At 60.7% G+C, this 25727-nt stretch overlaps 3 protein-coding genes and 1 long non-coding RNA gene across 6 annotated transcripts; 2 read left to right on the top strand and 2 right to left on the bottom strand.

The window, feature by feature from the left end:
- The first annotated feature begins 1521 nt into the window (after nucleotides 1-1521).
- Nucleotides 1522-7104, top strand: LOC112920667 (uncharacterized). 2 transcript variants are annotated; one of them, XM_072746532.1, is made up of 7 exons: nucleotides 1522-1819; nucleotides 3290-3373; nucleotides 4056-4144; nucleotides 4570-4755; nucleotides 5398-5535; nucleotides 5760-5952; nucleotides 6439-6867. In XM_072746532.1, exons 1-7 carry the CDS (start codon nucleotides 1618-1620, stop codon nucleotides 6720-6722), a joined length of 1176 nt encoding a protein of 391 aa, XP_072602633.1. In that variant the 5' UTR covers nucleotides 1522-1617; the 3' UTR covers nucleotides 6723-6867. The 2 variants fall into 2 exon arrangements, with proteins under 2 accessions (XP_072602633.1, XP_072602634.1); XM_072746533.1 differs by having other exon boundaries at nucleotides 1756-1819; nucleotides 3290-3823; nucleotides 6447-7104.
- A 342-nt stretch (nucleotides 7105-7446) lies between these two features.
- Nucleotides 7447-13075, bottom strand: TMEM235 (transmembrane protein 235). 2 transcript variants are annotated; one of them, XM_072746534.1, is made up of 6 exons: nucleotides 12256-13075; nucleotides 11109-11234; nucleotides 10841-11023; nucleotides 9414-9427; nucleotides 9167-9215; nucleotides 7447-9104 (listed from the first exon to the last, which is right to left on the bottom strand). In XM_072746534.1, the coding sequence occupies exons 1-6, from the start codon at nucleotides 12425-12427 to the stop codon at nucleotides 8851-8853; spliced, it is 798 nt and encodes a 265-aa protein (XP_072602635.1). In that variant the 5' UTR covers nucleotides 12428-13075; the 3' UTR covers nucleotides 7447-8850. The 2 variants fall into 2 exon arrangements, with proteins under 2 accessions (XP_072602635.1, XP_025855647.1); XM_025999862.2 differs by lacking the exons at nucleotides 9167-9215; nucleotides 9414-9427 and having other exon boundaries at nucleotides 7447-9092; nucleotides 10841-10978; nucleotides 11154-11234.
- Nucleotides 13076-13450: 375 nt separating this feature from the next.
- On the top strand, nucleotides 13451-18077 carry LOC112920854 (uncharacterized). Its single transcript, XR_003235152.2, has 5 exons — nucleotides 13451-13693; nucleotides 14060-14437; nucleotides 14609-15031; nucleotides 17482-17595; nucleotides 17950-18077. It is a non-coding gene; the product is annotated as an uncharacterized lncRNA (long non-coding RNA).
- BIRC5 (baculoviral IAP repeat containing 5) lies at nucleotides 17453-25120 on the bottom strand. Its single transcript, XM_025999861.2, has 4 exons — nucleotides 24703-25120; nucleotides 23595-23704; nucleotides 21992-22109; nucleotides 17453-19444 (listed from the first exon to the last, which is right to left on the bottom strand). Exons 1-4 carry the CDS (start codon nucleotides 24811-24813, stop codon nucleotides 19355-19357), a joined length of 429 nt encoding a protein of 142 aa, XP_025855646.1. The 5' UTR covers nucleotides 24814-25120; the 3' UTR covers nucleotides 17453-19354.
- Between the last annotated feature and the right edge of the window lie 607 nt (nucleotides 25121-25727).

Genomic DNA, 25727 nt, shown 5'->3' on the forward strand with positions numbered 1-25727 from the left:
TGGGGGTCCTTGGGGCCACAGGTCCTGCAGGCGCTTGTGATTTCTGCCCTTCCAAGATGCCCGCACTAGGCAGGGGGAGACGCGGAGGGTGCCAGGGAAGTTGCCCTGACCCGGGATGTGGCCGTGGGCTCCATCTCCAGCCCTGCTCACTTCCCCGCTGGGCTGGCTTCTCTCGAGACCTCAGATGCTCCAGCTCCCTCCTACCTGAGCCTCTGCCTTATGTGCCGCCTTCCTCTGATTAGCGGCCTGCTCTCTTCGAACCTCGGCCCAATCACTGCTTCCTCCAGGAAGCCTGGCCTGCTGCCTCCTGCTGCTGACATGTACCTCTTCCCAGCGCTCCCCTCCCTGGCAGCATCCCGACCCCCCTGAGGACCTGAGCTCCTTGAGCAGCCTGCCCTTGCTCTCCTTTATCCCCACACCCAGTTTGGACCTGGCGGATGGCTGATGAAGGTGTCGGTGACCCCCTTGACAAGAGGCGGCCCTGACCAGAGCTGCGGCCGCCTCTTCTGGTGAACCTGGGGCCCCTCTGGGGCCAACGTCCTCCTGTGGGGGACAGACATCTGTGGCCACGCTCCAGGAAGGGGAGCCGCCAAGTGCGGCTGGGCCCTCTGGGGAGGCCTGTCCTCCCTGCGTGAGGGAAGGTCACCCCGCAGAAGGTCCAGTCTGGGCCGAGTCACCGTGCACCCCGTGGTGGCAGCGACACCAAGGCCGAGGGCCCCGGGCTGAGACCGGAAAGATGATCTCAGGAGCAGCAGTAGGAGGAGGAGAACTTCCCCACCATGGCAGCAGGGTCCGCGCCCACACAGCGAGGGCAGGAGGCCCATTCTGCAGGAGATGCAGGCAGAGGGGTTACAAGGCTCTTCCAAAGCCGCCCGCCTGCTGAGCGAGGGCTTGAATGAACCCCAGCCCACCCCTCCAGGACAGGGGGTACGGAGGAGGCGGCTCCCTGTGCACCCCCAGCTCTGCCTCCCTGACACCCCATCGAGGGGGGCGCCCCGTCTCTATCCCTGGGCGTGGCGTCTAGACAATGCCCGGCTCACAGCAGGTACTCAACAGCCCCGTATTGGAAAAAGCAAATGATGGGACGCCCGCTCGTCTAGGGGCGGTGGAGCACAGTGGCTCAGAGCCCGACTCCGAGACAGCCGGTCCGGCCGCCCCTCGCCCAGTGACCCTAGACATTCGCTTGTGCGAGGCTCAGTTTCCCCATCTGTGAAACAGGGACGCTGCCAGCAGCTGGTCTCCCAGAGCCGCCAGGCGGCTTCCCTGCACCACCGTTTGTAGGGCGCCCGGGGAGTTCACGCCTGGCACGCGGCAGGGGGCACAGGAGCGGCCGCTCTATAAGGCTCGCCGGCCTCGAGCATCACCCTCCCTCTCCCGCACGCGCTGCGCCCACCGCCGCGGAGCCGAACTACAACTCCCAGCATGCCTCGGGGACCCTCCCGCCCCGAGCCTGCGCAGTGCCCGCCGGGACGAGGTCCGAACTACAACTCCCAGCGTGCCGCGGGCACCCTGCAGGTGAGCGGCGGTGGTCGGTGGTCCAGGTGGGTGCAGCCCCGCCGCGCCGGCCCCGACGCGCCCAGTCGCGCTCGCCGGGAAGGCTCGGGAGCTGCCCCCGCCATGCTCCGCGGACTGGCCCGGGCCGCGGCCCAGCGCTACGGGGCCCCCCGGCCGCGGGGGTGTGGGAGCGGGGCGGGGGTCCCGGTGCACCAGGTGGACCTGCGCAGCGACACGGTGACCAAGCCCGGGCCGGCCATGAGGCGCGCCATGGCCGAGGCGGTCGTGGGGGACGACGACTACGGCGAGGACCCCACGGTCCGCGGTGAGCGCCGTGTGCGGGCCGAGGCCCGGGGGAGGGGGGGAGGGGGGGCCTGGGGTCGTCGGGGCGCGGCCCGGGGGCGCTGTCCGTGGTGCTGCGGGAGGGCTGGCCCGGGCGCAGGGGAGGCGGCTCGGCCCGGGGCCCATCCCCCATCCCCCATCCCCCATCCCCCATCCCCCGACGGGCCGCTAGAAATGCAGATCCCAGGGCCCCGCACTTACACAGCTGCCCGCCAAGGGACGCCCGTGACCGGGGTGCGCGTTAAGGTGTCGGGCAGCCCGAGCAGGTGGGCACGCCGGGCGAGCCTGGCACCCAAGGCCGCATACGCTGCAGACGCAAGGCAGTATTTGAACCCAGGTCTTCCCTCTAAGACCTGCAGCTCTGGTCGGGCACCTGCAGCCTTTCCACACTGAGGACACAGAAAACCGGCCTAGAGAAGGGGGTTTCCCACCTGCTGCACCTCTCAAGGGGTGGGCTCCACCAACCTGGGGAGTGTTTTTAAGACACAGCGACGGCACTCCCGGCCCGGGTTGAGAGTTGCCACCGTGGTGGGCCACGGCTCTTGTGAGGGTGTGTACTACCCTCTGTTGTGCCAGGGACAAGCCACAGGTTGCCACTTGAGCCCAAGGACCTGTGTGTGGGGTCAGGTGGTGACTGGTGATCACGTATTCTGCAGACACCTACTGCTGCCTGGAACTTCAAAAACGCTGAGCCCACTGCTTAGTAGGCAGCCAGATACACCGTCACCACCATGGGGTGGGGGAAGTGCCAGGGTTGACGTGTATCCACAGAGGGTGCCTGGGGAACGCGGGGTGAGGAGAGGCGTGGGACTCACAGGGAAGGGGGATTTTGCAGAATAGGCTCTTTAAGGGCGAGTGGAGCCCCCAGGCAGGGAAGAGAGCTGGCTCACTGGGTGCTGAAAGGGTGTTTAGGATAGGGAATGTGGCTGGAGTGTGGGGTACTGGGAGCCACCCCTCTCCCCAGGCAAATCCCACTAGCCTTGAATGTCATGCTAAAGACTTCAGACGTGGTACCACACGTGGAGGGCAGCCACAACAGGCTTTAAAGCAGGAGCCAGAGCCCCGCCCCCCCCCCAACCCCCCAGAGTCTTCCCTTCTGTTCTGGGAGAGGAAGTCAGCAGAGAAACCGCACGGCCCCACCTGCAAGGGGCTGATGGGAAAGGAAGTGAGACAGGTGTGAGGTCTGGATGGGAAAGGGGGGTTCAAACCACAGAGTTTCAATGTGGGGGGAGACCAGGGCCCAGGAGGAGGCTGGGTGCAGAAGGTTCACTGAGGGACCTCTGGGCCCTGATCTGCGGTCACCAAGGCCACGGTCTGTGCAGCTGGCAGACCAGGGCTTGTCTTGCTAGGCCACTCGCCTTCCCCATCAGGACACGGGCCCACGGTTACACGTAACGCAAGGAGGGTGCATTGTGGACGGGTCTCCCTGTACCCTCATCCCTTCCCTCCGCAGAGCTGCAGGAAAAGGCCGCCAAGCTGCTGGGGGTGGAGCGGACCCTGTTTGTGCCTACCAACACCATGGCCAACCTCATCTCTGGTGAGCGCGGCTTGGGGTGACTCCTGTTCGCCCTCCAGGTCCTCCCGCCATGTGTCTTTCCTCGGTGCTGGGGGCCTGAGCCGTCTGGATTTCTGCTGCGCTCAGCCAGGAGGGCCCCTAGCAGGGGAGGAGGGAGAGGGGGAGAGTGTGGTCAGTGTGCCCATGCTCCTCCCAGACCGTGGCCCTGCGCCAGGCAGGCTGCCCTCTCCACGCTGCCCTGTCCCCAGGTTCCAGTGACCACACCCTCCCCTTGCCCCTTGCACTGTCTTTTGTGACTTCCCTACGGGCTGCCACACCTTTGTAAGTTTGTCCCTTTATTAAAGTCTCAGGCTTCCCAGTGTGCATGTGTCCTCTGTTCCCTGCCTGGCCCAACTGACACCCGTGCCCTGAGCTGCGTGTCCCCAAGGGGCAGCATCGTGGCCAGCTTCCCGTGCAGGCGATGCGCAGCAGGTGGGCTGCAGGGCATGGGGTGCAACACCCCACAGGATGGTCAGCCTAGACTTCTGTTGTTAGTGGGACAGTTTTCGGGCACATGGTCCTAAGGTGTCGAATGGATGCTGTTTCCTAATTGGCATAAGGCACTTGAGAGCTAGTCCCCCCGAGGCTCAGCCCAGGAGCTGGGTGGGACCAGGTGGGCCCCATGGGGCTCAGAGCCAACACTGCCCTCCCTCGTCTATCTCAGTGATGGGTCACTGCCAGCGCAGGGGCTCCCAGCTCCTCCTCGGGCAGGAGTGCCACCTCCACGTCTACGAGCAGGGCGGGGTGGCTCAGGTAAGGACCGGCACCCCTCACCTGGGGTCAGCACAGCCTGCTCAGCATTTCTGGTGGGAACCTGCTTCCCAGGCACCGTGTTGGGACCTGCGGAGGAAAGAAATGGCTGGGGTGGTGGCGTCTCTAAGGAGGCGGGAAGGAGAGCCATTGCCACACTGACCACGTGGGGGCGGCCGTGGCTTGGGCCTCTGTGCGAACACCGGCGTGCTTGGTGCTCTGCTGCCCCCTCGTGGGCCCCCGGAGCCCAGGGCCGTGGGTGGGGAAGGGCCAGCACCTCCCTCCTCCCTTGCTGGGGTGGCCGTGTCCACTGGCCCCAGCACAGGGGGAGGGCTCGATGGCCGCGGGAGGACCAGACGGGATGGGTAGGAGGTGACGCTGCACCTCTGGACCTGATCCTCGAGCACCCCCTTCCCCAATATCTGCAGATCGCTGGGGTGCACTCCCACCCCCTCCCAGACCTGCCCCATGGCACCCTGGACCTGGCTGAGCTGGAGAGGATGGTCACACGGGGCCTGGGGAGCCCCTACCACCCGGTCTGTGAGCTCATTTGCCTGGAGAACACCCACAGCAGCTCAGGGGGTCGGGTCCTCCCCATCGACTACCTACGCCAGGTAGGCCCTACCCCACCCCCAGCCCGCCCTCCCAGCCAGCTCCTGGCTTCCTGTCCTCTGGAGCCAGTCTCCTTGGATCGCATCTCCTGTGACCCGTGCCCACGGCAGCTGGCACTGCTGTGGGAGGGACGTGTGTGCTCCCAGGCTGCAGGCATGGAGGGCACTACTATTGCCCCCGGTCTAGGCCCCAGGGACAGAGACACCCCCCCTCCCTTCCCGGGGGAGCGCCAGCTTGTGCGTGGTTGAGGGCTGCATGCTGTGAGAACGTGCGTGATAACTCACTCTCCAGACCTACTCCTTGCGGGTGGGAGGGCTGAGAGCATCCCCTCACGGAGCCACGGGGTGGCTTAAATAGGATGCGGCATCTATGGCTCACGCCATGGCAGGCATTTGGCCACAGTGAGCGCACCCACCGTACACCCGAGATAAAACGCTTATCCTCAGCCTGAGTGAAGGTTCCCTTTCACTCAGGACGCACCAGGCCCAGGCAGCAGGAGGGCCTGCTCAGGTCCCAGGTGGCCAGGCTGGTCACTAGCCCGGCTCTGCTCACTCCAGACCCCTCGAGGCTCCTGGAGACCTGTCCTCCCTCAGCTCCTCCCCAAGCCCAGCCCCTCTGACCGGTTGCCTGCACTTCGCCCCCAGGTGCACCGCCTGGCCCAGAGCTACGGGGTCCGGGTCCACCTGGACGGGGCCCGGCTGATGAATGCTGCGGTGGCTCTGCGTGTGTCCCCCGCCCGCATCGTGGAGCACTGCGACTCTGTGTCTCTCTGTTTCTCCAAGGTGGGGAAGCCACTGGCTGCCTCTCGGACACGGGACCGTGGGGGTGCCCACAGGAGTCAGCCGGGTTCCCCAGCTCCTGTGCTGGCAGCTGCTGGCCCTGGGCCCCTTCAGCACCTCCCCAGACAGGGCCCTGCCCCTTCCCATCCCCCTCCCGCCAGCCCCAAGGACAGAGAGGCGAACCTGGGGGTGCTGGCAGGCAGGACTCTCTCCTCTCTTCCTCCCAGGGCCTGGGCGCACCCGTGGGGGCCTTGGTTGGGGGACCCAAGGACTTCATTGAAGGAGCCTGGCGCCTCCGGAAAGCCCTGGGCGGAGGGATGCGCCAGGCCGGGGTGCTGGCGGCAGCCGCCCTAGTAGGACTGGCGGACGCCGAGGAGGTACTGCTGAGAGACCACCAGAACGCTCAGAGATTCGCCAGAGGTACCTGGACCACGCCACCCCCTCACCTCCTTTTGCTCCAGAAGAGTGCCTGGGGGTCCCCTGTAGCCAGACCCAGATCCCCGGCAGGTGCACATCCTTCTGACTAGGACACGTAGGTTGCACTGAGCCACGAGGGCAGCCCGGGGACTAGAAGGGCGGAGGGCCAAGGCCAGCGAGCACTCCGGGTGTCAGGAATCCTTTCCTGCAGGATCTGGAGGGTGGAGCCTCTAACCTGGGTCTCTACGCCTGTTGGTGGGGTCCCGGAAAGAGTCCCCTGCCGTCCACCCCACTTTACAGACAAGCATACCGAGGCCCAGAGAGTACCTGACTTGTCCCAGGTCACACAGCTGAGAGGGGATCGAGGGTCCCTCTCTCCCTGCCACGGCCGGGCCGCCCTCTGCTCCTTCCGGGGCGACAGGCCTGGGTGGTGGAGACACTGGTGGGGTCCCGGGCTCGGCCTCCACTCACCGCAGGGCCCGGGCCCAGGGCTCCAGGAGCTGGCGTCCCCCATCTGCTCCGTGGACGTCGCCGCCGTGGAGACGAACATGGTGATGGTGACGGTGGACGGGCTGGCGCCCGAGGAGCTCTGCCGGCGTCTGCGGGCCGTGAGCGCTGCCGAGGTGGCCCAGACCGGGCGCGCGGTGCGCGTGCTGCTGTTCCCCTGGAGCGAGCGGTCGGTGCGCGCCGTGTGGCACCGCGACGTCTCCGCGCAGGACACCGAGCTGGCGCTGAGGAAGTGGGAGTTCGTGCTGAGGCAGCTGGGGCCCTGAGCGCGGTGAGCGGCCGAGCCCCTGCCGCGTCGGGGTGGGGGGTGCAGGTGGCAGGAGAGGCCGTCTCACACCACCCCGCCGCCCCCTTGTCTCCGGGGACCTTTTCTTCCCACACTCGGGGCCAAGCCTTCCAGCGAAGCCCCGGCAGCAGCCAGCAGGGCCTCTGCTCCCAGCCCGAGCCATTTGCTCGGAGTCGGGCAGCTAATGAGCGTGTCCCCGCTGGTGCTCGGGGACACGGGAGGAAGGGTGACAGGAGCTCACGAGGGGACAGCGGGCCCGATGGCGAGGAGCACTAGCTGCCTGGTCAGGGGCGAGGCCTTATCTTGAAGTCATCTATATATTTTTCCCTTTTCTAAAAATAAATTGTCCGGCTTTCAAAAGAGTATGTCTCTACCGTAGATGATTTGGGATCGGATCACGTTTTAAGCAGTTCCCGGGGTCACGCAGGCCCAGCTGGCGACAGGGAGGGTCTCACCCTCGCACTCCCGGCTCCCCGCAGGAGAAGCCAAGGTAGGCCTCACAAGCTGAGCACCTGCCCGCAAAGCCGCCCCATCCGGCGTGGAGGTGGGGCCACAGGGGAGGAGCTTGTGTCTGCGGGTGGTCGGGTGGTGGGACAGACACACAGCCGTCTCCCGTCTCCCGGTGGACGGTGGACAGACACACACACACACAATCAGCAATGCACATGTGTTATCCTGAAAACATTTTAAGAGAGAAACAAGGCTTATCTGCGGGTAGCACAAACTGATTTATTTAAGGACACGGTGGCACAATGTTGCTACACAGAACGGTAAACACTAATAAACACTAAAACATAAGTACAAATAAGGTGCGGAGCCCTCAGTGGGGCCCCCAATGGTGCCAGGGCCCCAAGGAGCTTCCTGTAACCTTCAGAGGAATAAAGGGAGGATGAGGGAGGGTAAGACCAAGGCCTGAGGGGCCGCCATCCACCCCCCTGCCTACATCCCAGACTCAGGAAGTCCCTGAACCCCAGGTGGGGCTGTCTGGGACTGCCAGGGGCTTGGGGACCCTTCCCTCTGTCACCTTGACTTTTCTACCTAAGGAAGAATGAGCGAGCCTCGTGATGTGCCGGGGGCCTAGCCTTGGTGGGCCTGCTGCTTGGTCTGCGAGCTGAGCCCCCCACCCGAGCCCTGCACCTCCACTTAGTAGGCCTGTGGCCCGAGCTCCAGGCCTGCCTCTGGCTGGGGGCAGCCCCGGCCCCGCCTGGCTAGAAGCCCCTTCACGGTGCCAGCGTGGCGCGACTCCCCTGCTCCCCCACTCCCCGCCAGGACGAACGCACCTGCTGGTTCAGTCACCCACCAGGCCCCCTGCAATCACAGCCATTCCCCAGGGGCTGCAGACGGGAGGGTCGGGGCCCCGGAGCGCCAGCTCAGCAGAAGCCGCAGCCGCACCAAGACAACTGAGAGGTGCATCCAGGCCACTCAACTGCCCCTGCAAATCCCAGAGGACTCCCAGGCCACCCCCCCATCCTCCTCACCAGCACCCATCCTTGAGCCAGTGGACCGAAGAGGCCCGGGAGTCCCGCCAGCCCGCTAAGGGCCTCCGGCTCAGCCATTTGCTCTGGGATGGCCCGGGCCTCAGACTCCCCTTCTGTAAAATGGGTGAATGGTAACAAACGTGAAGGCGACCGCAGGACTGGACAAGCCCATGAGCGGGTGGCACTCGGCTCAAGGCCTAACGCAGTGGGTGCTGCTTGTCTCTCAAAATCCTTCCTCCCCAGGACAGAAGGCAGCTCCTCCACCTGACCCAGGGCCCTAGGAGTGAGGACGGGGTGGCACACGGGGGCACACCCTCGAGGGGCAAGGGGACCCGCTGAGCACCCCCCCCACCCCACTAACATCCACTTGGGCCACTTGCTAACTCCTCCTGGGACTCCTTTTCTGCAGCCCTAAGAGGAGGCCAAACCAGTTAGTCCCTGAAGGGCACAAAGAGGGGGAGGGCAGGGAGCCCCCCAGACACGCGGCTTTGCCAGGCAAGAGGAGCCCGGATCCTTGGCTCTGCCCCCCGGCCCTGCCCCCGCCCCCACGGGGGTCCCCTCCCAGCCTGCGGACGCTGCGGAGGCAAAGGGACACCGAGCCCGTCCCCCCGGCCCCTGCCCCTCTGGGGCTCAGACGGCCACCGAGTGGGGGCCCCCCCACTGCCGGCTCAGGCGGAGGGCACGGGCTGCTGTGAGTAGAAGGATGCCACTGAGCACCTCCGAGGCGCACGAGCCCCAGGCCAGGGCCAGGGACCAGCCGAAGCCGACGCGGACGTGCTGCACCTGCCGGGGGCCAAACTGGCGGGCGGTCTCGGCGAAGGCCAGGTGTGAGTAGCTGATGTAGACGCTGATGCCCACCAGGGTCAGGGCACCTGGGGGGGGGGGGACCACTCGCCGTGTCTACCTGCTGGGCCCAGTGCCTAACCAGGCCCTGCAGACATGGCCTCGGGGGGCCCTTCCCACCGGCCTGTAGGGGAAACGGAGGCTCTGATTCGGTCCCCAAGCCCCTGGGCCTCGCCCCATAAATCCCCTTAGACACAGCACCCCCCACAGCCTCAGCCACAGCCCCCACTCACGTAACCGCCTCTACATACACAGCACCCCGCCGCAGCCCCAGAGTCCCCGACACACGCCCACACAGACACACGCACATGAGTGCACAGACACACGCATGCACGCGCGCGCACACACATGCAGCCAGTGACCTCTACTGGCATCGGGGGGCTCTGGAGCTCTGGCCAGGCCCCCAGTTCCCCCCACTTCATTGGGTTACCCCCTCCCCTCCTCTGGCCCTAGCCTGAGCCCTCTCCCTGCCCCCAGGTCTGAGGTCCGGGCCCTCCTCCCGCTCCCATCAGCCCCGTCTGCCCCCAAGGTGGACACTCTCCTCCCTCTGACTCTGGCCTTGCACAGGGGGCTGACAGTGATGGCAGCTGACCCACGCCCAGGGAGCATCCCCCGCGAGGAGAGACCCTGAGCGAGTAGAGCAGGTGGGGTGTTCGAAGCAGGTCCCTCAGAGGAGGAGCACCCCTGAACAACTGCTTCCAGGCCCCTCCCCAGCCCACGCCATGGTTCTGAGAGCATCATGCAAGGCTTCCTGGATACCATCCCACCTCATCACTCCTCTCTGTGGCTTCCCAAGGTCCTTCATAATTGGATCTGGGCCCACACAGCCCGTCTCTGGGTCAGGCCACAGCTGACACACTGATTCCTCCTGCTTTCGTTCTCAAAAGCACCCACCCAGTCTGCTGGTCCCCCACACTCTTGGGACCGAGCAACCCCCTCTAGTCCCACTTGACTAAGGCCTCCCCTGGGCCCAGCGTCCCCTGGGAAGGAGGCAGTCCTGCCCAAGAGGCAGCTGTAAGCCCACGTGGTCTGGGCCTCAAGTGCCATGGCCCGGATGCCAGGCCCGGCTCAGGCCTTGCCCCTGACAGCATAGGCCTCTGAGGACTGAGCCCAAGGGCCCCAGCCTGCCATCAGTGACAGCCAGCCTTGGGCAGCAGCGGGCAGCAGCTGGCAGGCAGGGGCAGATGACACCACGAAGCAGTGAAGGGTACCCCAGGACAAGCCTCCTGCTGACCCTGGTGAATCCTTGGACATCTCACCCGGAGGCTGGGACCACAGAGAGGCCCCGGCTGCAGCCCCGAGGGAGTGCCTGGCCAGCACCCAGCAGGGTCTGGATGGATGTTGGCTGGGAACTGCCACCAGTCACATTCTGGGCCCGGACTAGGGTCCCTGCCAAGGACGGCGAGGCCCCTTTTCACCTGTCTTAATGCCTGACCCTGCCCGCTCTTGCTCCTCCGACTAGGCCTGTCTGGGAAGGAGAGCACAGGTGGGGGCCAGTCTCATGCCCCCCACCCCCACCCCCACACAGGTCTAGAGGAGCAGGTCCTGGGATCGCCTCGGGAGCTTCATGCCTCCCATGCCTAGATGCTCGACCCTGGGGTTGCTCCCTCCCTGGCTCATAGGCCCACAACCAGGACCCCTACCCTTGCCCAGAGGACCAGCCAGGGTGCCTCACCTGCGGCAGCTCAACCCCCGGGGTGGGCACAGGGCACAGGGGGGCAGGAGAGGGGGCACCCCCACCCCCAGGCCCTAGGGCCCCCGGGGCGCCTACACTCACCTCCCAGCAAGAAGTAGCAGCCGGTGAAGAGAAGCAGCAGGACGCTCTGTGCCAGGGAACTGAAGAGGCCGCAGATCCAGCCACACACCACGAGGACGAGGCTCAGGGGCAGGACCACCATGACAGCTCGGTGCAGGGCTGCCAGGAGAGGGGCCTCAGGGTCCAGGCAGGGGCACGCACCTACTCCCCCCCCCCCACCAGCCGGGCAGACCCAAGGGTGCCCTTCGGAGCCCTGTGTGCCTGGAGAGCTGCCTTGGCAGGACCTCGCCTGGTGATGAAGGGAGGACAGGGGATGCCCGGGCCGAGGACTCACAGATGAGGTGCCGAACTGAGGTGGGGACATCCAGGTTCTCGCTGGCAAAGGGGTCGATCAGTGGGATGCAGCTGTTTTGCCCTAAGAAATAGAAAGGACGCAAAGCCTGGTGGGCTGGACACCTGCGGGGTCACTGCCCAGGCGGAGTTTCTCTGAGAGGGGGTCCGAGTCTCTCCTGGCCCCCCGAGCTGGGCTCCGGTCGGGTGTGGAGGGCTTGTTTCTGTCACGTGCTAGTAACACCTACACAGAGGCGGGCGTAAAACCTCAAACATTCCGGAGACGCTGCCCTCAGCGCTCCCAGGGCCCTGAGCTCCCGGTGGCTTGGCCTGGAATGGAAGAGGTGCGTGTAGCGTGCACGGACTCTTGCACACACGGACACACCCGCACGCGTTTGCAGACACACGGGCACACACGTGCACACACCCTCACAGACGCTGCTGCCCCCCCAGGGCTGGTGCCGGGCAGGGGAGCACCCCACCTGCTGGCTGCCCCAGCACCCAGGCCCCGCGGAGGGAATGCCCCCCTCTCCCTGGACCCGGCAGCCTCTGGGCGGGGCACGCGGCACTCCTGTTTGTGCCCATGCGCTTGTCAAGCTGGCAGGTGGTGGGGGGTGGAGAAAACCGGGGTCTTACCCTGAGCCCCGCCTGTGCCAGGCTGAACCCCGAGGGACAGCAATGGAGAAGCAACTTCCCGGTGGCCCCCAGGTCCCCAACCTGCTGCTACCTCAGCACCCACACCCTGCTTGAGGAAGAACAGCAGCCCAGCGCCCTGGGTGGGGGGCCCTGCCCCTGCCTTCCTCCCTCAGGCCTCCACCCCCCACCCCAGTTTGCATCCTGAGAAGTATCACCTTCTCCCCACCGGACAGCCAATGGCAGGGCCCACGGAGAGCCTGGGGCTGACCTGTCACCTGTCAAGTCCTGTGCCCCCAGCTCTTGACATGACTCCATCACCCACCAGGGAGGGCAAGGGACTGCCCAGGGCTCCTGCCCCCTGGGCTCCGGGGCCCATGCAGCGCCCCCATTCCTGAGCGAACGCAGCCCGGACGGGGTGGGGAGGGGCCGGAGCCGGGGACCCCTGCGCCCCCGCCCACTGCCGCCTGTACCTTCGCAGACGCGCCAGAGCCCGGAGTGCGAGGACAGCCGCTGCGTGCGGTTGCCGGCGTCCGCCACCTCCAGGACGTACCAGTAGTCGCTGGCCACCGCGGCCACCAGCAGCGCGAAGCTGAGCAGCGCGCCCAGGGCGGCGGCCAGCAGCAGTGCGCCCAGCCGGGCCATGCGGGGGCTTGGGGAGCGGGGACCCGGGGGAGTGCAGGGAGGGGGAGCAGGGGATGGGGGAGCCTGGCTGGGGGTGCGGGGTGGGGGGAGCGGAGGATGGGGGAGCCCGGCCGGGGGTGCGGGGCAGGCAAGCCAGCACGTCCGGCTCCAAGCCTCTCCTGGACGCGGCGCCCCCTTTTGTGCCTGCGCCGGCCTCGTGGTCCGCCCCCCAGGCTTGCAGGAAGGTCGGTCCCACCTCTCGGCGCCCGGCCGGAGCTGGGCCCCAGGGGACAGAGGGAAGCCTCAGAGCCGCAGGTACACCTGCCACAGACCTGCGTTCAAAGCCAGCGTCCCCGAGGAGCTGGCCGCTCCAGTGCGTCCCCGGCCAGCCGGTGTCTTAATCTCTCCAAACCTCCGGTTTCTCAGCCGCCAAATGGCCCGGCTGAGGAGGAGGAGGGTGGGGCCTCCACCGCGGAGGGGGCTCAGGAGGCAGCTGACCTGGGCCCAGGAAGCCGCAGCCGGGATGGTGGGAGGCAGCCCCCCTCCCCGCGGGGGCTCTTGGCCGCTGGCTGGCCCTGAGGTCCCGGTCTTAATCGGTCTCCAGGACTAACCCAGGGGATCCGGTGCAGGGGGTGGGAGGGCGGGGGTGGGTGGGCAGGGGCCTGGAAGGACGAGGTCTGGCTTCCAGCTAGCTTCTAACTACAAATGCCACAGGGGGCGAGGCTGGGCTCCGCTTGTCCATCACCCACTCGGCAAACATGCACAAAGCACCTTCTAGGACATGGGTCAGGCGCGAGTGGGGTGGGAGGCAGAGGATCCTACAAGGGCAGAGCCCACGCGGAGGCAGTGCTGTGCACGGCAGGGAGGGGCTGTCCCAGCGGGGCTGTCGGGGCTGTGGCTGAGGGTGACCGGAGGCCTCCTCTCGGCCCCTGGACCAGGCTGCAGAGTCTGCAGGGACGCGGCCTGAGGCTTGAGGTCCACATCATCACAGAAGGCGGCCTTTCTCCGACCGGTCATCCAGCCTCCTTTCCCTGTATCAGGCACTTCTTGGCTAGAGGAATACAGGCAAGAGGAAGTCGCAGCACAGTCACTGAAACAATCCTTCAGGCGGCCTTCGGAGCCCGTGGCCCGGTTCTGGGTTTCTGCAGCGTCTTCCCACACACTTTGCGCCGTGCCCAAGGTTGGGTTGGGACAAGAGTGGGCCTGGGGGCTCCCAGCTGTGGCAGCGTGGGGGCCCCCAGTCCCTGCTCGGCCAGCTGGGTGGCAGCCAGGAGTCCCCTCTGGCAGGTAAGAGAATTCCGCAAACATACAGGGCGAGGGAGGTGATGAGGGCGAGGCAGCGGGCTACAGAAGCAGGAGGGGAGAGGGCTGGGGATGGAGGGGAGCAGCGGGGAGGCAGGGCAGGGCCCCTGCTGGGAACAGCAGTGGTGGGGGAGGAAGAGGAGTCGTGACCCCAACATTTAGCCACAATGGGACAAGGATCAATAAATACTGCTTTAGGTGGGTCAAAGCCTACCTCTGTGTTTAACGTATGAAGGGAGACGGGGAGAACTGGGGAGCCCCCTTTGGCTGTGGGCTCCGCATGCTTCTTCCGAATGAGCCCTGCCTTTCAGCCCCAGCTCCTTTGCAATGGTCTTCTTTGCACCCCCATAGAACTTAAAAATGGGATTGTGCTGTCGGGGCCAGGGCTGGCTCAGAGCCCCGCAGCCCCGCAGCCCCGCACAGGAAGACACGGATTCCCCTCGCGTTGCAGTGCAGACGGCCAGGCAAGGAGTCTACACCTCATCTGCTTTAAAGAAAAGTGTTGAAAACCCAGTGTGCATTCGGGAGCCACTGATTGGATTGTCCCCTAGGCAGTAGGCACTTGTCCACGAGGGGCTATTTTGATGGCTCTGACAGTCTGTTTCCCTAAGATGGACCCAAATTATGCCCTAGCCTGGCTCTGGAAGAGCGGTCCTTTGGAATGACCCCTATCTTTCACTGGTCATCTTTCTACCATCGACCCGCAGTAGAGCTGTCGGTGGCCACTTGGTAAGCCCGTCTCCAGGAGGTCGGGGCCTCTTCAAAGTTAGCATCAGACCACTAACACCAAAATCAGGGACAGGAGGGGACTCTGGATGGAGGAAATTCCAATTATTAACAAACAGGGATGCACCCAATCCTCTTTTTCTAAAACGTACATTCAGGCATCTATCTCTTCAGGGGCTGCAAGAACAGGATGCTTGACCCCAGCGACCGCCGTGGGGCAGATGAGCCTCCGGCTCCAGGCCCATACGCTTCCTGCTTCCAGCACAGGGCTGAGGAAGCGGCCGAAGGTGCTGGAGAAATCACCGAGCTGTTCAGCATCAGCTACGGCACCGCTAAACTCACTGCCCTGGGCGAACTCCTCCAATGGAAACCGAACCTTGCCAGTTTACCCACACGTCGGTGCGCGCAAACAGGCTGCATTATGAAGCGAGTCCACCCTGGTAGACTGGTCAAGACGCTGTCAGTCAAAGCCTGCCAAGCTCAAGGGTCCTCAGGTGGTGGAGGTCGTAGGCTGGAAGCTTGGGCCTTTCACACGGATGTGGACAGCGGACAGCCTCTGTGGGATGTGGCACAGACCGCGAGGCAGCCACGCACCTGGTAAGTCTCATCCCGGGGCACTGACAGGACCTGGGAAGGGCTCATCACGGCCACCTCGGACTCGCCGGCATCTGTCCACGGAGCCTCTGATGGAGCTTTGCTACAGGTAAACGGGAAGGTGCCGCTGAGGTCTCTGCATCGCAGAACGCACCTAGTCGAGCGTGCACTCCCGCCCCCGGCACCTGGCGCATCTGCAGCCTGCTCCTGGTCCCCGGATGGCTCAGATCGCTCACGCTGCCACTCCTGGAAGAGTTAGTTATCTTCGTGTGTGCATCACGCGGCTATTTGTTGGCTGTGGTCTGGAGCCTGAGCTCACTGCAGGAGACGGAGTCCTCCCTGGCCTCGGTTCAAGTTCTGGGTGTGGCCCCAGACTCACAGTAGGTGCTCAAGCATCTGACTGAACAAGTAGATAGGTGTCACCACTTGGCCATCAGAGGGAAAGAACCACAGAGAAGCTAAGGCTCAGTCCAGTTGTTCAGCTGAAAACTGGTTCGAACGCTGTGGGCTGAGCCCACTGGAGAGGAAATCTAAGGCGCAGTTGGTCCTAAAGGAGCTAGATTCCCCAGGCGAGGGGACAAGAAACCCTTTGTGATGCTAACACTGGTTCCGGCGAGCTGAGGAGGGCTGCACAATGCAAGCACAGACGTTTTATTGCAGTTACAACAGAGCAAACTGGGTGAAGGCTACACGGGGCCCCTTCGTATTATAAGTTCCCATGAATCTTAGTTCAAAATTTAAAAAATGTCCTACTGGGAGGGTCAGTGAGTCTTGGGGAGGCAGGTTTCAGTTCCTTTGAAGGCCTTTCGGACAAAGCAGTCTGAGAATTGGAATGGGGATGGTTTCAAGATAGCCCTGTCTCTGGAGTCAGGCAGCCGACCCCCGCCACACCAGCAAGGCCGGGCAGCGTCATTCATCGCGGAGGTCCCATCTCCAGGGGCAGGACACCTGGGTCCAGTCCTCAACCCTAACAGTTCCTAGTCGTACGATCTGGGACAAGCTACTTTGCCTCTTTGCAAATCTCCATTTCTACATGAAAAAAATGTAGATTAAGATCACATTAAGACTTTGGGCACCTGGTGGCTCAGTGGGTTAAGCACCTAACCTGCCTTCGGCACAGGTCATAGTCCTGGGGTCCTGGGATCAAGTCCCCCATTGGACTCCCTGCTCAGTGGGAAGTCTGCTTCTCCCTCTACTCATGCTCACTCTCTGTAAGGAGTAAAATCTTTATTTATTTATTTTTTTTAATTTTTTTTTATTTATTTATTTATTTTATGATAGTTACAGAGAGAGAGAGAGAGAGAGGCAGAGACACAGGCAGAGGGAGAAGCAGGCTCCATGCACCGGGAGCCTGATGTGGGATTCGATCCAGGGTCTCCCGGATCGCGCCCTGGGCCAAAGGCGGGCGCCAAACCGCTGCGCCACCCAGGGATCCCAGGAGTAAAATCTTTAAAAAAAAAAAAAAAAATCACCATAAGACTTTATATGCAATTTTGAGTTACTTTAAGTGTAACCTGCAAAGGGTTGGTCAGCGTCCCAAGGGGGTGCCAACCTGCAGGCAGCGGCACATGGTTCCACTCTTGGCAGGTCACTTTTGGTCGGGCTGGCTCTCTTCATGGTGCTGGGGACAGATGGAGGATTCGGATTCCTGAGGCTGGCCTGCAGGGGTCTAACCTGTACATCACCCTATGTACCTGACAGCCCATAACCACGCATCACAACCCTTTCTAGACTCTCACCAGACTCGGAGAACCTGAAAAGAGGATACACATTTGAAAGAAAACTGAGGCTCTGGCCCTTGGCAAAGGCTTGTGGCTTGATTAATGGAGGTCTATTTAGTGTTCCAAGCAGACAGTCATTAAGGCCCAGTGAGAAATACGGCCTCTAGGAAATACCTCTGTGGAAGGGGAAATGTGTAAGATGGGCTGAGGGTCAGCCCCACAGCACAGCCTGACGAAGCCAAGAACCTCATCGCTGCCCATTGTGCAAAGGGCCAGCTTCTCTACAAAGCCAGCTTGTAAGGGCCCAGTTATCAAAGTGTTTATTTACAGACTGGCACAAATATCCAAATTAAGCCGCTTACAGATGAGTATAGAAGCTAGAGAGCTTCCCCGCCCCCCCAACCCCACCCCAAAGAAACCACTCCAATAAATATGCTCCAAGCTTGGAGGGAAGAATACCCTTCCCTTTCTGAGATATAGCAGAAAAATAGAAGTCTGAGATGCATTCTGCATAGCCAGTTTATACCTGGAATGGGTCCAGATGACACACACAAGTGGGCCTTGTAGCCCAGGGCTGGCTTTGTGTCTGCCAGGGCTCAGCCCTTCCCCACAGCCCTGTGGGCGGGAAGCAGCAGGTGGCAGCTAAGGAACCACCACAAAAACCCAACAAGATTTAAAAAACCCAGTAGGGTCTGCAGCAGTGTTTGAAATGAAATGGTTTTTATTTTTCAGAAACGACAAGATGACCTCTGATAGGACCGTAACAATCCTGAGCACCCTGCAGCTTCTCCTCGTAGAGGGAGAAATAAAATCTATCACTGCAACAGCGCCAGGCTTCAGCCCTGTGTGAGCCAACCTCGGGGAGGGGATGGGAAGGGGACGGGGAGAACGGGACACGGACGTGCAGGAGGGTGCAGCAGCAATGGAGACACAGCCAACCGGGGCTGGCAGGTCACCCGCAGCAGCCCACCAAGTCCCCAGAGCTCTACGTTATTTAAAAAGGACTCGGGCCACTGCATCGTTGTCAGGGAGGGAACCCCCAGTGTGTGCCCACCAGCTCACGAGGGCTGCCTAGCTGCAGCCAGTTTACAAATGACAGTTTCTGCTACCTGTTTCCTGCAGCCTTGGCTCCAACCCACCTAAGGCTCACACGGATTTTCCCTATGACTTAGAATGGCTTTGTGTTCACTTTAATTGTAGTTTGTGCCGTTCTGTGAAGTAATAAACAAAGAAGAAAGCGACACTGCAGAGGCTTGGGAGAAGCTGAGGACTCGGTCTCAAGGGCCCCCTCACACACATCACACGCCTACAAAGAATGCCACCTGAGGAAGTGTAGACGAGGAAGCCACAGCTCGGAGGCACCTACTGCGGGCCCCAGATGCCACGTTTATTACCACTGCTCTAACTCTGACATCGTGGACTATGATCCTGTAAAACTGCAAACAATATAAACAAGTTATCTATAAAAAAGTTTCCTCCAAAAGAGGTTTATGATCCACTTTTTAGATTAGTTGGTCCCTCTATCCTCCTTTCGGGGTGGGGGTTCACGTTAGAAAGACAGGTGCCTCATCAGCCACCGAACCCACGTCATGAAGGCAAGTAGCGGTCTGCAGAGTGGCGGGAACAGTAAGACCAGAACGCCTTCCGTGGGTCTCATCCCACCCCTGCCTGCCCCATCTGTGCCACAGCTCATTCAGAGCAGGGAGCCAGGCCTCTGGAAGATGCGCTATCTGGCATTAAGGAGTTTGTCCTCATCTGTTGCCATGTGTCCATGGTGCCCACTGGAGGGAACATATCTTCAAGTGACCTTCGAGCAAGAGGCTCTACTATTAAGACAACAGGCCCCCTCCACCCCACCCTTGCCGTTCGGGCTTCAGTCCTAAAAGGGCTCTGGCACACATGGAGATGGAAGCAGTCTGGGGTTGGATTCCGCTGGCTACCCCTGTGAAGACAGGCGAGGAAGCCCCTTCCCACACACAGCACCTCAGAGCTGTGGCAGGGATGGCATTTTGTACGATCTGCTCTGGAGGGAAGGGAGGCTGCTGCAGAACCGCAGACCCAACAAGGTAAAAGCACGGCCACAGGACTTTAGATATTCAAGTGAGAGAATACAGAGTAGTGGGAAGACAAGAAACACACACTCTAAATTCAGATTATTAGACAAATAAAATCTAAAGCAGAATCCTTAATTCCCTACTTGTCCAGTCACAACAGGCCTAGGATTACGTTCAGGCATCAAATCTCAGGCTTTAGAGCCAGCTGTCAAGCTGAAGCCCAGATGCTTCACTGTGGAATGGCTCTGCCCATGAGAGCACACTTGTAACCTTCTCACCCCGGGACGGCCGGGAACCGTGGTACAAAAACTACCAAAGAGAAAAGAGAGAACCGGTCACCGTACTCAGCAGCACCAGCGCACAGAGAGAAGTCGCCCCTGGCACCACTTTCAAGAAAAAAACAGAAGTATAGTTTAACATTCTAATTTTGAATTGTGGCCGTTCTCCTTTCCTAAGGCACAGTGAAGGGGTCCCCGGCAGAGCTGGTCACACTGGGGAGTGCACCCCGGTGATGGCACGTTCCTCTCGGGGACCAGCATGCCGCACAGGAGCTACTCCGCGGCGGCCAGCTGCTCAATGGCACAGCGCACTTTCTTTGCGGTCTCTTCGAATTCTTTCTGCTTGTTGTTGGTTTCCTTTGCCTGGAAATAAAGAACAGGCGTATGAAACGGAATCGAGAGCTTCCCAATCACACCCTGTAGATAAAATCAAAATGGAACAAATAAGGCAACATTTACTGAGCATCTAAATAAATTGGGTGCTGTGCTAGGGTGGAGATATCCAGCTATCTTGGGGTGAATATCCTGACTTAACTCAAGGGCCTCCCACTTAAGCTACATCCTAATAATCATAAAAGACAAGACTTAGGGAATGTGTGTGTGTACCAAGCACCATTTTACCCATTTCCTACACATGAACTGCTTTATTGCTTGGCGTCCCTGTGAGGCAGGTGCCATCACTGTCTGCATTATACAATGGGGAAACCAAGGCCCAGAGTGGTGCCCAGCTCCAGGTTTCCCAGCTAGTCTGTGGTATAGCCCTGTTTGTTTTTTTTTTTTAAAGATTTTATTTATATATTCATGAGAGACAGAGAGAGAGGCAGAGACACAGGCAGAGGGAAGAGCAGGCTCCATGCAGGAGCCCGATGTGGGAATCGATCCCAGGACTCCAGGATCAGGCCCTGGGCCGAAGCCAGAGCTAAACCGCTGAGCCACCCGGGTGCCCTGTTTTGTAATTAAAGTAATAAGAACAAAGGCATCCTTCTAAAGTATCCTGTATTCTGACTGGGGTAGGACAGAAACAGTTGCACAATGAAAGCAAAACATCTTCTTCCTATCCCCCACTTTCCTCACTCACCTGTTCACCTGGTCTGGAGTGGCCCCACTGCTGTTCCTGCACATAGTGGTGACCTGGTGACTGAGCATCTCCTGGTGGGCTTCCTGCTCCAGTGAGTCACCTCTCCCCACAGGCCACCTGACTCCCTCCACCAGACCATGGGGCCTACGAGCACTGGGTCACTGTCCTGGAGCTGGGCTGTCACAACCATGTCTTCCTCTTTGTTACAACCATCTAACATCCTTGGTCTTTTTCAGTGCTCCACAGTTTGGTTTCAGCCTCCCCGGGCTACACATTAACCTTCCCCTGCTTGCTGGGGCACAGCTTTCTCACAACTGTCCCCTAAGTAAACAGGCTGGTCTCTCACCTACAATGGGCTTGGCAAACTGTGGCCTGTGGGACACATGGCCTATTTCTCATAGTCATTAGGCCAAGAATGGTTTTCACAATTTTTAAACAGTTGTAAAGACAAAAATGACAAAGACAAAGAATAATACCTAACAGAAACCATGCGGTCCACGAAGGCTAAAATATTTGTTATCTGTGGCACTTCATGGAAGGTGTGCTGACCCCTGACCTAGGAGGCTCTCCTTGGCTCACTTCCCAATTCCGACACTGCAGTTCCCAAGGTCTCCACGGTGTAAATAGCTCTTCCACAACTTGCTATTCTGATGGTGAATTTCTTCCCCCTTCCTAACAAAAAATGTGGTCTTCAGCATTGAAAACCTACTATATTAGATAGAACTATTTCATGATCATCTCTAAAAAGGAATATAAATTTTCAACCAGAAAAGGGTCTCAGAAACCAGGGGGATCTGCCCTCCACATGCAACCAAGACTGGCCTAAACTCACAGAGCCCGTGAGTGGCAGGGACAGAACCAGAATGTCCACTCCCAGCCCAGGGCTTTGCTACAAGGATATTAAAGCCTGAATATTTATTCTCTGTAACACTGCCATCCTTAGCAAATAAAAAGAGAATGTCCAGCTAAATTTGAACTTCATTTTTTTTTTAATTTTTATTTATTTATGATAGTCACAGAGAGAGAGAGAGAGAGAGAGAGAGAGAGAGAGGCAGAGACACAGGCAGAGGGAGAAGCAGGCTCCATGCACCGGGAGCCCGATGTGGGATTCGATCCCGGGTCTCCAGGATTGCGCCCTGGGCCAAAGGCAGGCGCTAAACCGCTGTGCCACCCAGGGATCCCCTAAATTTGAACTTCATAAAAACGAGTAATTCTTTTAGTATACAGCCACACAAAATGTGCGCTTTACTAAGATATTCTCCCGTGTACCTGAAGTTCAGATTTAACTGGGAGCCCTGATTTTCTCTATAGCCCAGGCTGCTTGGTACCCCCTTTGTGGACCTACAGCCTCACCCCTCCTCCCTCCCCATAACCCAGGATTACCTGTCCAAAAGCGGTCAAAGTTCACCTGCAGAAATCCCAAGGTCCAACTGGACTGGCACCTCTTCTTCCCAATACCCATAACGCCCCTCCCCCGATATGTTACTATGTGCCCCCAAACCCTCTGTCCCCACCTCGTAAATGGCCTGCCACACAGACTGTCTCTGAAGGCCGGAGCGCCAGCCCACCACCACTGCCCCACCACCAGAGGCACCTCACACTAAACACAGCTTCCAGGAGGAACATGTTTTTTCTCTGACTGCACAACCCCAAGACCACATTGCAGGACAGAAGCTTTTCTGTCCTTTAGATCCTCACATATATACCTGAGGGGCTTAAAAACGCTTACTGAGGAAAAACAAAGCCGCTCCAATATGGGGGGGGCGGGGGGACTCAGTGCTACAGAGACTCAGTGGGGTTGGCCCTGGGTTTTTACCCCCGATCATACATACAATTTTGTTCTTGGCTCTTTCCTTGTCCAGTTTCAAAAATTCACTGAGGCTTAATTCTTCCAACTGCTTCTTGACAGAAAGGAAAGCACAACCAGATGAATGCTTTTTGTGCTCCTCTCTAGAAAAACAAAACAGGAGCATGTCAACAGAGAAAGGTCAGCAACAGTTTGTCAGCAACACCCACCACCCCAGCTCACAAACGTGCCTGACTCTGCTTCGTGAAGTGCACAGAACCAGCGCTCGGTCCCAGGGCACACTCCCAGCAGCCCATCCCTGCCCCTGCCCTCTCTGTGGACGCTCCCCACCATGCTTGGGGCCCATGTATTTTATCTGGAGTCCTCTAGCGAGTAGCAGGAAAAGTGTCACGCGGTATGTAAGTGCAGAAGTAGCACATGTCAAATCCGTCTAAAATCCTCAAGGAGGGAACAGTCTGAAGTAATCTCATTTCACTGGAATTCTGACAGAATCTGCTTGCTGGTCCCCAATAAGGGCATCGCTGGCCAGGCTTCTCCAGCGAACTGCCCTGCCTCGCTCTCTGCACTCATATTCCTGCTAGGACAGCGTGAGCAGAACACAGCCACACAGAGGACAGCCGACAGGAACTGAAAACATTCTAGCACTTAGAAACCCACTCCCAAGAATACAACGGATACTTTCCCAGTGATCCGGGTACGAGCACCACCCATCCCAGTCAAGAATGAGTCACGAGAGCAAACACGTTAGGGAAAACAGCAATTCTCTTCTGGCCAAGAAGAGACAGCTCAGGTGATTACTGGAAAATGTTAAAGTCATGGCAGCAATCGGGTCTGACAGGGGAAAAATGGTGAGAAAAGAACATGGCATCACACACAGAAAGACAGCCAGCAGCGTCTACCTGACCATACACCCCGAATTAAAACAAGAAAACAAAACTAGATGCCTTAAAGGACAAAACTGGAAACAACACGTGTACCATTTAGGAGGCTGTTTTCTCTGGTGTGAGTGACAGCTCAAAAAAGCTGTAGGTTTGAAGACTCGAAGGCAAGGAAAGCACCTGGATATCCCCAGGTCACCAGAGGATCTGCTCCCGTGTTCTCCAGACCCGAAAGGCGCCACGTACAGTACTACAAGGATGAGCCTTTCCTCAGCATCCTCGCTGAAGTACGTTTGGCCATATCAGGTTTGATTCGGCTGAAAGCACCCCAGGGCACCAACACACAGAGTCATCGTTTGCACGAAACGAACTTGGAAAGCCATGGCTCCATCACTAAGTGTCTTTTTGTTTTGTTTTGTTTTTTAAAGATTTTATTTATTTACTCATGAGAGACACACACACAGAGAGAGAGAGGGAGGGAGGGAGAGAGAGAGAGGCAGAGACCCAGGCAGAGGGAGAAGCAGGCTCCATGCAGGGAGCCCGATGTGGGACTCGATCCCAGGACTCCAGGATCAGGCCCTGGACTGAAGGCGGCGCTAAAAACGCTGAGCCACTCGGGCTGCCCCATCACTAAGTGTCTTTGAAATTCTGACAGTTTTCACAGGCCCACCTCAAAAGAGAAGCCTGGGATGGTGCCAGGGCACCCTGTAGGCCTGTGAAGCTTGGGGGGGGGGGGGGGGTACGACTTACATAGGGTCATCATCTGGCTCCCAGCCTTCCAGCTCCTTGAAGCAGAAGAAACACTGGGCCAAGTCCGGCTCGTTCTCAGTGGGACAGTGGATGAAGCCCGCCTCTGCCATCTGCAACGGAAAGCTGAAGCTCAGGCCAAGGAACTCCAGAGTCCAGGAGCCTGTAGCAGGATGGGTCACCCCGGGGAATGTGGGAGCCCACGGGGGGGGGGGGGGGGGGGGTCGCCCCGGGGACCTGGGAGCCCACGGGGGGGGGTCGCCCGGGGACCTGGGAGCCCACGGAGGGGGGGTCACCCGGGGGGATGTGGGAGCCCACAGTGGAGGGGGTCGCCCCGGGGACCTGGGAACCCACGGAGGGGGGGTCACCCCGGGGGATGTGGAAGCCCACGGGGGGGGGGGTCGCCCCGGAGACCTGGGAGCCCACGGAGGGGGGGTCACCCGGGGGGATGTGGGAGCCCACAGTGGAGGGGGTCGCCCCGGGGACCTGGGAACCCACGGAGGGGGGGGTCACCCCGGGGGATGTGGGAGCCCACGGGGGGGGTCGCCCCGGAGACCTGGGAGCCCACGGAGGGGGGGTCGTCGCCCCGGGGACCTGGGAGCCCACGGAGGGGGGGGTCGCCCCGGGGACCTGGGAGCCCACGGAGGGGGGGTCGTCGCCCCGGGGACCTGGGAGCCCACGGAGGGGGGGGTCGCCCCGGGGACCTGGGAGCCCACGGAGGGGGGGTCACCCCGGGGGATGTGGGAGCCCACGGGGGGGGTCGCCCCGGGGACCTGGGAGCCCACGGAGGGGGGGGTCGCCCCGGGGACCTGGGAGCCCACGGAGGGGCGGTCGTCGCCCCGGGGACCTGGGAGCCCACGGAGGGGGGGTCGTCGCCCCGGGGACCTGGGAGCCCACGGGGGGGGTCGCCCCGGGGACCTGGGAGCCCACGGAGGGGGGGTCACCCCGGGGGATGTGGGAGCCCACGGGGGGGGTCGCCCCGGGGACCTGGGAGCCCACGGAGGGGGGGGTCGCCCCGGGGACCTGGGAGCCCACGGAGGGGGGTTCGCCCGGGATCGCGCCGGGGCTCTGGGGGAGGGGCGGGCCGGGCCCGGAGGCCGCGCGGTCTCACCCGGTCCGGGGTGCAGGCGCAGCCCTCCAGGAACGGCCAGTTCTTGAACGTAGAGACGCGGTGGTCCTTGAGGTAGAGCTGCCAGGCGGGGGGCAGCGACGAAGCGCCCATCCCGCCGCCGCCACAGCAGAGCGCGCCCCGATTCAAACCCGAGGGTTGGCGGCCGCCGCAGGGCAGGTCGGGAACGCACCGCCCCCCAAGAGCCCGTCGCCCGCGGCCTTCTGGGAATGCAAGGTTGGGCGGCGCGGGGCGTACTGGGAGTTGTAGTCCTCTCCGCGAGGCTCCGCTGCTCGCGGCGCGCAGGGTGGCCTTCGGGTCGGTTCCCCGCGCTTAGCGCTTCCCCCACCACTTGCAGAGACGGGCGGGCAGAGGGACTGTGGATGCGCTGATGTCCCCGTGATGCTTCAAGGAGTGGCCACTGTCAAGCACATATATATTAATCCTGTGCTTATTTTTTTTAAAATGATTTTATTTATTTATTCATGAAAGATACAGAGACAGAGGCAGAGACACAGGCAGAGGGAGAAGCAGGCTCCAAGCAGGGAGCCCGGTGCGGGACTCGATCCCAGGACTCCAGGATCACGCCCTGGGCCGAAGGCAGACGCCAAACCACTGAGCCACCCAGGGATCCCTAATCCTGTGCTTATTAAACACTCTCCCTTTTCCATAAGAGTTTGTAACAGTTAATTCACAGATAAGCTTTTGGCTCTACCAGATTTTACCAATAGCTTCTGCCATTTTGAGCCCTCCGTCTACACTATTTGTACTAAGTTCCTATTGCCTAGGGTCAAAATTTTCTTTCTTTCTTTCTTTCTTTCTTTCTTTCTTTCTTTCTTTCTTTCTTTAATTTTTTAAATGATAGTCACAGAGAGAGAGAGAGAGAGGCAGAGACACAGGCAGAGGGAGAAGCAGGCTCCATGCACCGGGAGCCGGACGTGGGATTCGATCCTGGGTCTCCAGGATCGCGCCCTGGGCCAAAGGCAGGTGCCAAACCGCTGCGCCACCCAGGGATCCCCAAAATTTTA

The sequence above is a fragment of the Vulpes vulpes genome, chromosome 2 (genome assembly GCF_048418805.1).
Source record: "Vulpes vulpes isolate BD-2025 chromosome 2, VulVul3, whole genome shotgun sequence".
NCBI classification, from domain to species: domain Eukaryota; kingdom Metazoa; phylum Chordata; class Mammalia; order Carnivora; family Canidae; genus Vulpes; species Vulpes vulpes.

What these genes read in the sequence shown, in the direction of transcription:
- LOC112920667 (XM_072746532.1), top strand. Translation starts at nt 1,618, where the DNA reads ATGCTCCGCGGACTGGCCCGGGCCGCGGCCCAGCGCTACGGGGCCCCC. An exon ending in CATGGCCAACCTCATCTCTG is followed by an intron (nt 3,374 to 4,055) that starts GTGAGCGCGGCT and finishes CGTCTATCTCAG; the next exon opens with TGATGGGTCACTGCCAGCGC. An exon ending in CGCTCAGAGATTCGCCAGAG is followed by an intron (nt 5,953 to 6,438) that starts GTACCTGGACCA and finishes GCCCGGGCCCAG; the next exon opens with GGCTCCAGGAGCTGGCGTCC.
- BIRC5 (XM_025999861.2), bottom strand. Translation starts at nt 24,813, where the DNA reads ATGGGCGCTTCGTCGCTGCCCCCCGCCTGGCAGCTCTACCTCAAGGAC. An exon ending in GCGCCTGCACCCCGGACCGG is followed by an intron (nt 23,705 to 24,702) that starts GTGAGACCGCGC and finishes TTTCCGTTGCAG; the next exon opens with ATGGCAGAGGCGGGCTTCAT. An exon ending in GAGCCAGATGATGACCCTAT is followed by an intron (nt 22,110 to 23,594) that starts GTAAGTCGTACC and finishes TTGTTTTTCTAG; the next exon opens with AGAGGAGCACAAAAAGCATT.
- TMEM235 (XM_072746534.1), bottom strand. Translation starts at nt 12,427, where the DNA reads ATGGCCCGGCTGGGCGCACTGCTGCTGGCCGCCGCCCTGGGCGCGCTG. An exon ending in TGTCCTCCCTTCATCACCAG is followed by an intron (nt 11,024 to 11,108) that starts GCGAGGTCCTGC and finishes GGGGGGGGGGAG; the next exon opens with TAGGTGCGTGCCCCTGCCTG. An exon ending in CCGGTGGGAAGGGCCCCCCG is followed by an intron (nt 9,105 to 9,166) that starts AGGCCATGTCTG and finishes GGCGAGTGGTCC; the next exon opens with CCCCCCCCCCAGGTGCCCTG.